General features: G+C 47.0%; 1 protein-coding gene across 1 annotated transcript in view; it reads left to right on the plus strand.

Moving 5' to 3' along the window:
- kalrna (kalirin RhoGEF kinase a) overlaps nucleotides 1-13584 on the plus strand; it is a 989478-nt gene that overhangs the window by 450570 nt on the left and 525324 nt on the right. Inside the window, exons 9-10 of the mRNA XM_070875649.1 lie at nucleotides 1939-2070; nucleotides 2696-2926. Of these exons, the coding sequence (XP_070731750.1) occupies nucleotides 1939-2070; nucleotides 2696-2926 (363 nt within the window). The remainder of the gene's footprint in view (nucleotides 1-1938; nucleotides 2071-2695; nucleotides 2927-13584) is intronic.

Genomic DNA, 13584 nt, shown 5'->3' on the forward strand with positions numbered 1-13584 from the left:
GACTGCCCTGCACCCGCTCCGAGACATCTTTGACCCTTGCACCAGGGAGGCAACATACCATCCTGGAGTCTCGGTTGTGGCCGCAGAAACATCTATCTATTCCCCTTACAATTGAATCCCCTATCATTATAGCTCTCCCACTCTTTTTCCTGCCATCCTGTGCAGCAGAGCCACCCACAGTGCCATCCCCTGATGAGTCATCCCCCCCTCAATAGTACCCAAAGCGGTGTATCTGTTTTGCAGGGGGATGACCGCAGGGGACCCCTGCACTACCTTCCTTGCACTGCTCTTTCTGTTGGTCACCCATTCCCTATCTGGCTGTGTACCCTTTACCTGCGGTAAGACCAACTCACTAAAAGTGCTATTCACGTCATTACCCCTAGATAAACTTAATTTGGCAACAACAATGCTAAATGTTACTTACTGATAAAAAAAAGAAAAGTAAAAACTACTTGCCAATCACTTACCCCCTTGGCTGTGACGTTACCTTTCGATTTCTTTCTACTTCTTTTTTGCCTTCTCACCCTGCTGCAGCTGCACCGGCTGGCCTCTTCGATCTGCCGATGGTCCTCTTGGGCCTTTATAAGCCTCTCAACGTCTCGCTCCGCCTCCTCGACTCCCCGTTGGCCTCTCTGATCTGCTGACGCTCCTGTTGGGCCTTTATAGGCCTCTCGACGTCCTGCTCCACCTCCTGGACTCCCCGCCGACCTCACCGTGTCATCCACCACATCCACATCACCATTGAGAGCCTTCATGTCATGTTTGCTACGCATGGTCTGCCTGACATCGTTGTAAGCGACAACTGATCTTGCTTCACCAGTATGGAGTTTCAAGAATTCATGAAACTCAATGGTATCAAACATGTGAGGTCAGCACCATTCAAACCCGCATCCAATGGACAAGCAGAGCATGCTGTCCGAACCATCAAGCAGTGTATGAAACGTGTAACTCAACGTTCATTGCAAACTTGCTTGTCACGCATATTGCTTAGTTACAGGACAAGACCCCATACGCTTACCTGGGTTGCCCCTGTTGAACTATTGGTGAAGAGAGATCTCAAGACCAGGCTCTCTCTTGTCCACCCTGACTTGAATAATAGTGTCGAATATAGATGTCAAAGTCAGCAAAGGTATCATGATTCTGCTACTGTGTCACGCGACATTTGTATCAATGATCCTGTGTATGTACTGAATTATGGTCAAGGTCCCAAATGGATCGCCGGTACTGTTATGGCCAAGGAGAGTAACAGAGTGTTTATCATTAAGCTCAAGAATGGGCAGACATGCAGGAAACATGACGATCAGATAAAGCTGCGGCACACGGATGAACCGAAACAGTCTGAGGAAGACACAATCAGTGACCAACCAATCTACCCTCTGTCATCAGAGGACTCTGTTGTCATCAATGAATCTGGACTTTCAATCGCTGACATGATCACTGAATCTGGACTTTCAATGCCTGACGTGGTCATTGCCACTCCCATCAGATCGGCTACTCAGCCCCCAGTTATAACAGACTCAGAACGCTCGCCCAAGGCTGAAGTTGAACTGAGACATTCAACTCGGGAGCGAAAAACCTCGGACCGTCTCAATTTGTAAAAAGACTGTTACTAATATCTTAAAGGGGGATATTATCATGTATGTATGCTTGGGTTTACTAGCCACCAGGTGGCGACGCTGTTGGAGGTCATTGGGCTGTGCGCACGTGTGTGCCGCCCAGGTATAAAAGGCCAGCAATCTTGTAATGTAATCACATGGGACCCTAATAAAGTAGAGCCAGGTTTGTACCTGTTCGGAGTTTACAGTATTCAGTCTATTGAGTTATTGCATACACAACAAAAATAAAATGCTCCTCATCTCCCTTTTGGTTATTTTCACTGCGTGATTTTTTTGAACATAAAAATATAATGATTAATTACTGTTTCCAATGTTGTTTTAGTATTTATCAAGCGTCGATATTTGGTGCAAAACCTGTGCTGAGGGAGGACTTCCAACTGAAATGCAAGATTTGGAGATTGCCATTCACCACCATCAAACGCTGTATGAGCAGATCACACAGGCATATGCAGAGGTAAAGAGGAAAGTGCACACAGTCATCAGACCGCTTTCTTCGTCCTGTCATTCTGTTTATTGTAATTTACTTTCTTTTTATTTTATTGTTTTTTTAAGTTTTTCAATTTCTTTGATTTTCAGAGCAATTCTCAATCAGTTACTCTCTAACCTTTTCCCTTAACAATTCTGACCTGACATCTGAGAAATCTGCACCATAATTCAATCGATATCCAGTGTAAAATAACTACTGTTCTATTTGTTAACTCAAGTCATCTGAAGTGTTCGCCATTTTTGTGCTACATAATTCATAAGGATCCCATTTGTATGGTCCTGTTGCACTTGCAAATTTGTATTGTTCCAGATCATTGGTAATACTTGTCACCTTGTTTTATTGGTGGAAAGGCTGTGAAACAGCATCAGACAGCCATTTTGAGCATGACAGTTTGAGTCAGGCAGAGCTAATGGTCGTAGCTAATGTAGACTCACTTGAAAGTGGCATACCTTAGATACAAATATTTGGCAGTGGAAATGGGAGAAAGATTGAAGGAACCTGGTAGAATTTATTTGAATCATGGATGACTTATTATTCGTGCCAGAACCATTTCCTTAGTTTGATACAACCGAGATGTTTCCATTTGTTACAGGTGAGTCAGGATGGCAAAGCGCTTCTTGATGTACTGCAACGACCTTTAAGCCCGGGGAATTCTGACTCACTCACTGCAACTGCAAACTACTCCAAAGCAGTTCATCGAGTCTTAGACATTGTACATGAAGTGTTGCATCACCAGCGAAGGCTTGAAAGTATCTGGCAGCACCGCAAAGTCCGACTGCATCAACGACTGCAGTTGTGTGTTTTCCAGCAGGATGTTCAACAGGTAAAGGTTTGAATTATCAGATTGCGGAAGAATAAAACACCTTTTGCTTCACGAGTGGATGATCTCTTGAACTCTATGCTTACAAAGATTAATTATTCTATGATATACAATAATAACTTGCATTTATATAGTGCCTTTAGCAGAGTTAAATATTCCAAGGCACTTCACTGGAGTGTTATCAAACAAAATTTGACACCGAGCCCCATACAAGATATTAGAACAGGTGACCAAAAGCTTGGTCAAATAGGTTGGTTTTAAGGAGCATCTTAAAGGAGAAGATAGAGAAGCGGAGAGGTTTAGGGAGATAATTCCAGAGCTTTTAGGACCTTGGCAGCTGAAGGCACATCCGACAATGGTGGAGCAATAAAAATTAGGATGCGCACGAAGCCAAAATTGGAGGAGCGCAGTTATCTTGGAGGGTTGTAAGGCTGGAGAATGTTACAGAGATAAGGAGGATGAAGCCATAGAGGGATCCAAGATACATAGTCAAAGTATGACAAAAAGACAAATGTCAAACAGTATGATGATTATTTTATGTTCAGTAAATGATGTATGGTGACAGCTGGGCTGTTTTTGTGAATTTTTATTTTATATTTAGGGCATATAGTAAGGTGAGTGAAGAATAATCGTTGCACTTATATCTTGGAGATTTTTGTAGTGAAATGTGTTTTAAGGGAAAATCGAAATTGGGGAGAAAGCTTTTGTGCAGTATGATTGATGACTAACAAAAGCAAAGAATAACCAATTCAAAAGAAGACAAGCGGAGAGACTTAACTAGAAGAACAGAACTCTGTTGAATTTGCAGCAAGGTTTCTGTTACTATTAAGTTTAGATCTTGTAAAATAATTGCTTCCAGTTCCCCCAATTTATTTTCCACGCTCATCACATTTTAACTTTTTTTGTTTTTCTCAACACGATTCCTTTTCCCATGATTTGTTTTATCGCAGTTACTTGCTACTTTTGCTGTAATCATATCCCATTTGTTTTTATTCCTCTACTCCATATCACCCTTGCTAAAATTGATTCCTACATGAATATAATCTTTATATATTTCTCTCTTCACTTTTAGTTTCTTCTGGTTGAGTTTATTTTCCCAGCCCCGCATCCAGTTTAAATATCTTGGACTAGAATTTCCCCAAAGCCCGCAAGCGCCTGATTGCCGCCTAAAAAAACGCTAAGGCTGGGAAGATTATCGCTGGTGAAAACTTCCCGAAAAAAAATTTTCAATCCACCCAGCGAAAAATATGGGCCTTGCACCCCCAATCTGGGCGGAAAAGTGTAATTTCGGCTATATTGGGTGGTGCATAAAGAAAATGGGTAAACAATTAAAAAATCTATAAAAATTTACACTGAGGCTGCAGATTTGGCCTAACGCCAAAAAAAGAATAAAAATAATTTTTCAAAAAACCTAACTAAAAAATCCAAAAAACATTCCCAAGACACTTTTAAATTAAATCACCCCAACATATTTTGAAAATAAATAGTAAAAAACCAATTACTAACTTTTTTCTTGCAGACCTACTTACCTCCCGCCCAGCTCTGCTGATCCTCATGGGCGGTTTAAATTTTTTTTTATATACTTACCTACAGGTCCCCGCTCAGCCAATGATCGCGCCCGGGCGATCTGTGGACGTTGCACAGTGGTGGTCCGCTCCCCAGCGGTACTTCGAAACCACCGGCATGCCTCAGCTGTGGAAAATTTTGCCGCCCCGGTTCTCGCCCAAAATGGCCAATGCCGCCGAGAAACCGAGCGGTGAAAGAGTGCAAATTCTAACCCCTTGTCTCTTCCATATTTAATCATTTTGCCAGTACTCTTTGTTCAGCTTGTGAAATAGCTCCCATCTGTCCCAGAACTGGTGCCAATGCCTAACAAAGTGGAATCCCACTTCCTGACACTGCACATTTAGCCATACTAATCTTCCTGTCTTTCCTTATTTTAGCTCATGGCTGGGGAAGTAATCCTAAAATTACCAGCTGTGAATTCCTGCACCTAAACCTGTTTCCTAGTCTACTAAATTCATTTTTCAGCACGTCAGGCCTTTCTTCAACTACTTGAGTGACACCCACATTGACCACAATGACTGGCTGCTCACCCTCCCCTTGCAAAATCTTTTCCAGTCTGTGAATATATCGCTTATCCGAGCAAGTGAGAGGCAACAGTGTCCAGGACTGTCAACTTTTCAAACGATTGCGTCCCCTATCACTAGCTGTTTTGCTAATCTCCCTGCCCACCATTTCAGCCACCTTTTATTAATTGGTGCCATTGATACTTATTCGATGGCCCTGCTCAGAGTCCTTATTTTCCCCATGGGAAGCTACAGCTTTAAATCTCTTTGAGAGTGTGAGCGGATAATATAAGAACATAAGAACATCAGAAATAGGAGCAGGAGTAGGCCATACAATCCCGCGAGCCTGCTCCGCCATTTAATACGATCATGGCTGATCCAATCATGGATTCGGGTCCACTTTCCTGCCCGCTCCCCATAACCCCTTATTCCCTTATCGGTTAGGAAACTATCTATCTCTGTCTTAAATTTATTCAATGTCCCAGCTTCCACAGCTCTCTGTGGCAATGAATTCCACAGATTTACAACCCTCTGAGAGAAGAAATTTCTCCTTATCTCAGTTTTAAATGGGCAACTCCATATTCTATGATTATGCCCCCAAGTTCTAGTCACCCCCATCAGTGGAAACATTCTCTCTGCATCTACCTTGTTCAACCCCCTCATAATCTTATTATTGTGTCCCTAACACAGATGAGGCTGCACACAGGAGGTTAAAGTAACAGTGACCTCAGTCTTTACTAAGACACTCAAGAATGAGAAACAGGCCTTAGGGGCTGGCTTATATACAGTGCTCCCAAGAGATGCTGGGATCCCTTGAGACTTCAGGGGATGCGCTCCCTGGTGGCGGAACATGGGAGTGCATGCTTTACAGATACACAACATCACTCCGCCCCCAAAGTCAAAGTGAAAATTATTTACAAGGTGAGGCGGTCGGGAGCCTTTCTTTCCCTGGTGGACCGCCTCGGTACAAATGTCTGTTCTGGTGTGATGGCTGTGCCCTCGCTGGGCTAGCGTGTTGTTGGCCCTGCAGGGCTGCTGGGTGAGCCTGGCCTTGCTAGGCTGTTGGGCGTGATGGGTTCAATTTCCTGGTCCGGGGTGGTGTCGTTGATCCTTTGGGTGTGTGTTGTGTGCTTGAAAAAGTTGCTGTCTGCTGTGGGTTGTTCAGGGCAGTCTGTGAACTGCAGCCTCGTTTGCTCCAGGTGCTTTCTGCAAATTTGTCCATTGTCTAGTTTGACTACATACACCCTATTCCGTTCTTTAGCTATCACCATGCCCGCGATCTACTTGGGACCATGTCCATAGTTTAGCACATACACAGGGTCATTCAGATCAATTTCCCGTAACCATCGTTTACATTTTGTTGCTGCCACCTGCTCTCTACCTGATCATGCAGGTTGGGGTGAACCAGCGAGAGTCTGGTTTTAAGTGTCCTTTTTATGAGTAGCTCAGCCGGGGGCACCCCTGTGAGCGAGTGGGGTCTCGTGCGGTAGCTGAGCAGTACTCGGGACAGGCGGGTTTGGAGTGAGCCTTCTGTGACTCGTTTAAGGCTCTGTTTGATGGTTTGTACTGCCCGCTCTGCCTGCCCATTGGAGGCTGGTTTAAACGGGGCCGAGGTGACATGTTTGATCCCATTGCGGGTCATGAATTCTTTAAATTCGGCACTGGTGAAACATGGCCCATTGTCACTGACCAGTATGTCAGGCAGGCCGTGGGTGGTAAACATGGCCCTCAGGCTTTCAATGGTGGCGGTGGCGGTGCTTCCCGACATTATTGCACATTCAATCCATTTTGAAAAAGCATCCACCACCACGAGGAACATTTTACCGAGAAACGGGCCCGCATAGTCGACATGGATCCTCGACCATGGTCTGGAGGGCCAGGACCACAAACTTAGTGGTGCCTCTCTGGGTGCGTTGGTCACATACGCTGCATTGCCGTACACAGGACTCTAAGTCAGAGACTATACCGGGCCACCACACATGGGATCAGGCTACCGCTTTCATCATTACTATAACCGAGTGTGTGCTATGGAGATCCGAGATGAACGTCCCCTGTCCTTTTTTGGTAGCACTACGCGGTTACTCCACAACGGGCAGTCTGCCTGAATGGACAGCTCGTCCTTTCGCCACTGGAACGGCTTGATTAGCTCTTGCATTTCAACGGGGATGCTGGCCCAGCTCCCATGCAGTACACAGTTTTTTTACTGGGGACAGCAAAGGATCTTGGCTGGTCCAAGTCCTAATCTGGCGGGCCGTGACAGGTGATATATCATTTTCAAATGCTTCCATGACCATCAACAAGTCTGCGGGTTGAGCCACCATCAACAAGTTTGCAGGCTGCGCCATTTCCACCCCCGTGGTGGGCAATGGTAGCCGACTGAGAGCATCCGCACAGTTCTCGGTGCCTGGCCTGTGGCGGATAGTATAGTTATAAGCTGATAGCGCGAGTGCCCACCTTTGTATGCAGGCTGAGGCATTAGTATTTATCCCCTTGTTTTCAGTGAACAGGGATATGAGGGGCTTGTGATCGGTTTCCAGCTCAAATTTGAGGCCAAACAGGTACTGATGCATTTTCTTTACCCCGAACACACACGCTAATGCCTCTTTCTCTATCATGCTGTAGGCTCTCTCGATCTTAGACAAGCTCCTGGAAGCATAGGCGACAGGTTGCAACTTCCCCGCAATGTTAGCTTGTTGTAATACACACCCGACTCCGTACGACGACGTGTCACATACTAGCACAAGTCTTTTACACGGGAGCATAAAATGTATCTGGCTTTCTCAAAAGCAATTACTTGCTTTTTTTCCCCAAACACAGTTCTCACCTTTGCACAATAACACATGTCGGGGCTCTAAAAGGGTGCTTAGCCCCGGTAGGAAGTTACCAAAATAGTTGAAGAGTCGCAGGAACGACTGCAGCTCCGTGACATTCTGTGGCCTGGGCGCGTTCCTGATAGCTTCTGTCTTGGCATCTGTGAGCCAAATGCCATCCGCTGCGATCTTTCTCCCCAAAAACTCCACTTCTGTTGCCATGAACACGCATTTCGACCTCTTCAGCCGCAGCCCTATGCGATCCAGTCGCTGGAGGACCTCCTCCAGGTTTTGTCGGTGCTCGGCGGTGTCCCGACCCGTGACCAATATGTCGTCCTGAAAGACCACCGTGTGTGGTACTGACTTGAGTAGGCTCTCCATTTTTCTCTGGAAGATCGCTGCAGCCGACCAAATTCCAAACGGGCATCTGTTGTCGATGAACAGTCCCTGCGTGTTGATGCAAGTGAGGCCCTTCGAAGACTCCTCCAGCTCCTGCGTCATGTAGGCCGAAGTCAGGTCGAGCTTGCTGAACATCTTGCCTCCTGCCAGCGTCGCAAATAGGTCGTCTGCCTTAGGTAGTCGGTATTGGTCCTGTAGCGAGAAACGATTAATAGTTACTTTATAATTGCCGCAAATCCTGACCATGCCATCACTTTTGAGTACTGGAACAATCGGGCTGGCCCACTCGCTGAATTCCACTGGGGAGATGATGCCCTCGCGTTGCAATCTGTCAAGGTTGATTTCCACTCTCTCCCTCATCATGTGGGGTACCGCTTGCGCCTTGTGGTGAATGGGTCGTGCCTCTGGGACCAAGTGGATCCGCACCTTCGCCCCGGAAAAGTTTCCAATGCCTGGCTCAAAAAGGGAAGGAAATTTGTTGAGAACCTGGGTACATGAGGCCTCATCAACATGTGATAGCGCTCGGATGTCATCCCAGTTCTAGCGGATTTTGCCCAGCCAGCTCCTTCCAAGCAGTGTGGGGCCATCGCCCGGGACAATCCAGAGTGACAGTTTGTGCACCGTGCCCTCGTAGGTGACCTTGACCATGGCGCTGCCCAGGACAGTGATAAGCTCTTTGGTGTATGTTCTCAGTTTCGTGTGGATGGGGCTTAGGGCTGGTCTGAATGCCTTGTTGCACCACAGTCTCTCAAACATCATTTTACTCATGATGGATTGGCTAGCGCCAGTGTCCAGTTCCATGGCTACGGGTAAGCCATTCAATTTTACATGTAGCTTTATAGGTGGACATTTTGTCGAAAATGTGTGCACCCCGTATAATTCAACATCTACCTCTTTCTGAGGCTCGAAATTGCTTTGATCAACCATGGACCGATCTTCCTCTGCCACGTGGTGGTTAGCAGGTTTTGCAGAGCTTGCAACTCGTTTGTAAGCTCGTTGGAGGTGCCCCATTGTTCCACAGCTCTTGCAAACATACCCTTTGAAGCGGCATGAATAGGCTGAATGGAAGCCTCCACAACGCCAGAAGGTGTGAATTGCCTTGCACTCATCCTTTGTTGGGGACTCTGAGTTATCTGGGTCACCTGAGGCCTGCTGACAGTTGCAGACTCGTGGGTTCTGCCCTGTACTTTTCTGCTCGCAAACACAGTTCCGTTAATTTATGAACATTGCTAGCACTTGTGTGCTGAGAGATTTGTTTGGTGTTATCACTGGTGGACATAAACGCCTGTGCTATCGCAATGGCCTTACTGAGGGTCGGTATCTCTACAGTCAGAAGTTTTCGGAGGATGGTCTCGTGGCCAATGCCCAGTACAAAAAAGTCTCTGAGCATTTGCTCCAGGTAGCCATCAAACTCACATTGTCCTGCAAGTCACCTTAGCTCGGCGACATAGCTCGCCACTTCCTGACCTTCAGATCACTGGCGCGTGTCGAACCGATACCTCGCCATCAGCACGCTCTCCCTCGGGTTAAGATGCTCCCGAACCAGTGTACACAGCTCCTCATACGACGTATCTGTGGGTTTCACTGGAGCCAGAAGATTCTTCATGAGGCTATAGGTCGGTGCCCCGCAGACTGTGAGGAGGACTGCTCTCCTTTTTGCAGCGCTTCCTTCTCCATCCAGCTTGTTGGCTACAAAGTACTGGTCTAGCCATTCAACATAGGCTTCCCAGTCCTCACCCTCCAAGAACTTCTCCAGGATGCCCACAGTTTGCAGCATCTTTGCATTGGATTCGTATTCTCGTCGCCAGTTATTATGTTCCTAACACAAATGAGGCTGCACACAGGGAGGTTAAAGTAACAGTGACCTCAGTCTTTAATTAGACACTCCAGACTGAGGAACAGGCCTTCGGGGCCGGCTTATATGGGATGCTGGGATCCCTTGGGACTTCAGGGGATGAGCTCCCTGGTGGCGGAACATGGGAGTGCATGCTTTACAGATACACAAACTTATAAGTTTCAATAAGATCACCTCTCAAACTTCAGAACCTTTCCTCATAAGTCAACCCCCTCATCTCCGGAATCAACCGAGTGAACCTTCTCTGAACTGCCTCCAAAGCAAGTATATCCTTTCGTAAATATGGAAACCAAAACTGCACACAGTATTCCAGGTATGGCCTCACCAATACCCTGTATAACTGTAGCACGACTCCCCTAATTTCATAGTCCATCCCCTTTGCAATAAAGGCCAAGATTCCATTGGCCTTCCTGATCATTTGCTGTACCTGCATACTAACCTTTTGTTTTTCATGCACAAGTATTCCCAGGTCCCGCTGTACTGCAGCACTTTGCAATCTTTCTCCATTTAAATAATAACTTGCTCTTTGATTTTTTTCTGCCAAAGTGCATGACCTCCCACTTTCGATCATTAAATTCCATCCGCCAAATTTTTGCCCACTCACTTAGCCTGTCTGTCGTTTCGCAGGTTTTTTGTATCCTCCTCACACATTGCTTTTCCTCCCATCTTTGTATTGTCAGCAAATTTGGCTACGTTACACTCAGTCCCCTCTTCCAAGTCGTTATTATAGATTGTAAATAGTTGGGGTCCCAGCACTGATCCCTGCGGCACCCCACTAGTTACTGATTGCTAACCTGAGAATGAACCATTTATCCCGACTCTCTGTTTTCTGTTCGTTAGTCAATCCCCTATCCATGCTAATATATTATCCCCAACCCCGTGAATTTTTCTCTTGTGCAGTAACCTTTTATGTGGCATCTTGACAAATGCCTTCTGGAAGTCCAAATACACCACATCCACTGGTTCCCCTTTATCCACCCTGTTCGTTACATCCTCAAAGAATTCCAGCAAATTTGTCAAACATGACTTCCCCTTCATTAATCCATGCTGACTCTGCCTGACTGAATTATGCTTTAATGGACTCCAACATTTTCCCAAGCACAGATGTTAGACTAACTGGTCTATAGTTTCCTGCTTTTTGTCTGCCTCCTTTTTTAAATAGGTTTTCCAATCTGCTGGGATCTCCCCAGAATCCAGAGAATTTTGGTAAATTACATTATCATCATCATTGGCAGTCCCTCGGAGTCAAGGAAGACTTGTTTCCACTCTTAACATGAGTTCTTAGGTGGCTGTACGTTCCAATACGAGAGCCACAGTCTCTGTCACAAGTGGGGCAGCTAGTCGTTGAGGGACGGGGTGGGACTGGCTCTTTCCGCTGCCTGCGCTTAATTTCTGCACACTCTTGGCGACGTGGCTCGAGGAGCTCAGCGCCCTCCCAAATGCGCTTTCTCCACTTAGGGCGGTCTTTGGCCAAGGTCTCCCGGGTGTCAGTGGGGATGTTGCACTTTATCAGGGAGGCTTTGAGGGTGTCCTTGTAACGTTTCTGCTGCCCACCTTTGGCTCATTTGCCATGAAGGAGTTCCGAGTAGAGCTCTTGCTTTGGGAGTCTCATGTCTGGCATATGAACTATGTGGCCTGCCCAGCGGAGCTGATCAAGTGTGGTCAGTGCTTCAATGCTGGGGATTTTGGTCTAGTCGAGGATGCTAATGTTGGTGCGTCTGTCCTCCCAGGGGATTTGTAGGATCTTGCGGAGACATCGTTGGTGGTATTTCTCCAGCGACTTGAGGTGTCTACTGTACATGGTCCATGTTTCTGAGCCATACAGGAGGGTGGATATCACTACAGTCCTGTAGACCATGAGCTTGGTGGCAGTTTTGAGGGCCTGGTCTTCAAACACTCCTTTCCTGAGGCGGCCGAAGGCTGCACTGGCGCACTGGAGGCGGTGTTGGATCTCGTCGTCAATGCCTGCTCTTGTTGATAGGAGGCTCCCGAGATATGGGAAGGGGTCCACGTTGTCCAGGGCCGCGCCGTGGATCTTGATGACTGGGGACAGTGCTGTGTGGTGAGGACAGGCTGGTGGAGGACCTTTGTTTTGTTGAACGAGCGCCTCATGACTCTTTGACTCACCCTATCCCAGAATTAATGTGTTACAGTCATCAGTGCTTACGCCCCAACACTCGATGTAACAGATGAGACCAGAGAGGGTTTCTACTCCAGCCTCTCAAAATCCCACATTCCCATGGACGACAAACTGATCCTCCTCGGTGACTTCAACATCAGGGTCGGCAAGGACACAACCCTATGGGGAGGCGTGATTGGTGTAGGGAAAGCCAACTCCAGCAGTATCCTACTCTTGACAAAATGTCTAGAACATGAACTTGTCATCACCAACACCATGCTCCACCAGAGGGACAAAAAGCAAGGCGTCGCTCCAAACACTATGTCATTGTCCGAGCCAGGGATCACAAGAATGTGCGCATCATCCACGCCATGACCGGAGCTGACAACTGCTGGACGGACCACCGCCTAATCCGATGCTTCATTGGTAAATTCCAACCAGTGCATCCACTGTCCCTGCTGCTACTTCTCGTAAGACCCTCGGATGCAAGCCATTGAGTCCAGGGGATTTATCTGCCTTTAGTCCCATTATTTTACTGAGTACTTCTGTAAGGGCACTTCTGTTCTGAACTTTCCTTCCTACCTTTTCCATTCCTCAGATGGTTATCCATCTTTTCTACACCACAGCCTACTCCCCGTCTTTCTTTTTATTCATTCCTAGGATGTGGGCATCGCTGGCAAGGCCAGCATTTATTGCCCATATCTAATTGCCCTTGAGAAGGTGGTGGTGAGCCACCTTCTTGAACCGCTGCAGTCCGCGTGGTGAAGGTACTCCCACAGTGCTGTTAGGGAGGGAGTTCCAGGATTTTGACCCAGTGATGATGAAGGAACAATTATATATTTCCAAGTCAGGATAATGTATAACTTGGAGGGGAACTTGCAGGTGATGGTGTTCCCATGCGCCTGCTACCCTTGTCTTTTGAGGTGGTAGAGTTGGCGGGTTTGGGAGGTCCTGCCGAAGAAGCCTTGGTGAGTTGCAGCAGCGCATCTTGTAGATAGTATACACTGCAGAAATTTTGCGCTGGTGGTGAAGGGAGTAAATGTTTAAGGTGGTGGGTGGGCTGCCAATCAAACGGGCTGCTTTGTGTTGGATGGTGTCGAGCTTCTTGAGTGTTGTTAGAGCTGCACTCAACCAGGCAAGTGGAGAGTATTCCATCACACTCTTGACTAGTGCCTTTTAGGTGGTGGACAGGCTCTTTGGGGAGTCAAGATGTGAGGCACTCGCCGCAGCCTCTGACCTGCTCATCTAGCCACAGTATTTATGTGGTTGGTCCAGTTAAGTTTCTGTCAATGGTGACCCCTCCCCCGAGGATGTTAATGGTGGGGGATTCGGGATGGTAATGCCATTGAATGTCAAGGGGCGGTGGTTAGACCCTCGCTCATTGGAGATAATCATTGCCTGGCACTGGT

Source organism: Pristiophorus japonicus, chromosome 3 (genome assembly GCF_044704955.1).
Source record: "Pristiophorus japonicus isolate sPriJap1 chromosome 3, sPriJap1.hap1, whole genome shotgun sequence".
Classification (NCBI taxonomy): Eukaryota; Metazoa; Chordata; class Chondrichthyes; family Pristiophoridae; genus Pristiophorus; species Pristiophorus japonicus.